This window comes from Olea europaea, chromosome 13 (assembly GCF_002742605.1).
Source record: "Olea europaea var. sylvestris chromosome 13, O_europaea_v1, whole genome shotgun sequence".
NCBI lineage: Eukaryota > Viridiplantae > Streptophyta > Magnoliopsida > Lamiales > Oleaceae > Olea > Olea europaea.
This window is the reverse complement of record NC_036249.1, coordinates 5,365,472-5,366,599: the sequence shown is the minus strand read 5'-3', so window position 1 is coordinate 5,366,599 and position 1,128 is coordinate 5,365,472. Positions and strand designations below refer to the sequence as shown.

The 1,128-nt window shown below is 37.7% G+C and overlaps 1 protein-coding gene across 1 annotated transcript in view; it reads right to left on the bottom strand.

Moving 5' to 3' along the window:
• The window catches only part of LOC111408356, an 8,429-nt gene extending 7,301 nt beyond the window's left edge, over positions 1-1,128 (bottom strand). Inside the window, exon 1 of the mRNA XM_023038125.1 lies at positions 1,071-1,128. Coding sequence (XP_022893893.1) covers positions 1,071-1,128 — 58 coding nt within the window. The remainder of the gene's footprint in view (positions 1-1,070) is intronic.

Genomic DNA, 1,128 nt, shown 5'->3' with positions numbered 1-1,128 from the left:
TTCCAAGTATTCAACCACTGTTTGAGTCGAAAAGGGAATCTAGCTAGGTAAGAATTGTAGGTAGGGTAGAATTTGTGTTCCCACAGGTCATCAAGAAGGATTGAAGAGTTAACATACAATACCCCGACCTCATAGCCCTGACCTTGATTTGGTGGTTTTGGGGGACATCAAGTTATGGGTTAATGGGAAGAGTTCGGGGATTATGGGTCGAGTTCGTGATTCAGTAGATCTGGGGTCATCAAGTACTAGCCAAAATCCCGAACGGACTAAAAATTAGGGTTGGTTGTATTTTAGATCCGTTTGGTTTTACATCCAATTTTGATTGTGGCTTGGATTAAAAATTATTCAAATTATGTTCGATTCGAATTTGAGTTAGTTCAAAAAATAGAATCAATCCAACCCACGTCCACTCTTAGCAGCCTCTATGAGCTTTTAAAGTTTTATTCATTATCCAAGAAGAGATGCCATCTTCAAAAGATAATATTGAAAGAATGACTATTTAGCTTGGCGCGAACCTAAACGTAGATGTGAGATTATGAAAGTATGTAAGATAATGTGTTTTGGAATAGTGATTTTTTGGCAAATATTTAGTTAAAAAAAATGAACTTACTTGTAACATTATTTGATGAAAGAATGTGATTGAAAATGAATTTTCAAAAAATATAAATTGTTTAAAAAATGGGGTCCAAGCAAGGGCTAATATCTAATACGGAGAAAAAGAAGATTGACACAAGTTTTTCTTCATCAAATAGACTAAATGAGTAATAGAGCAAAATGTTAAGGACAGCATGGAAATATCTGAAGGCTTGATGTGACGCGAGAATGTCATACCACAAAGTAGGAACATGAGGTAGATCTATGGCAAATTAGGTCTAAACTTCGACGGTACATGACGATGGGGGCATCGTCTAATTTGGTAGGGGAGTGATTTACATTTTGCATGGTTATGGTCGATACGTTCAGGTTGCGATTAAGAAAATCATGTAGGCCGACATAACTACCTGCTGCAGAAGATGCAGGTTGGGAAAATCAAGTACTACGAGCAATGTGCTATGGTAGGATGAAAGTACCTGCGATAGGGGATGCAGATCGGGAAAATACAGATACCATGACAGGGGACGCAGGCAT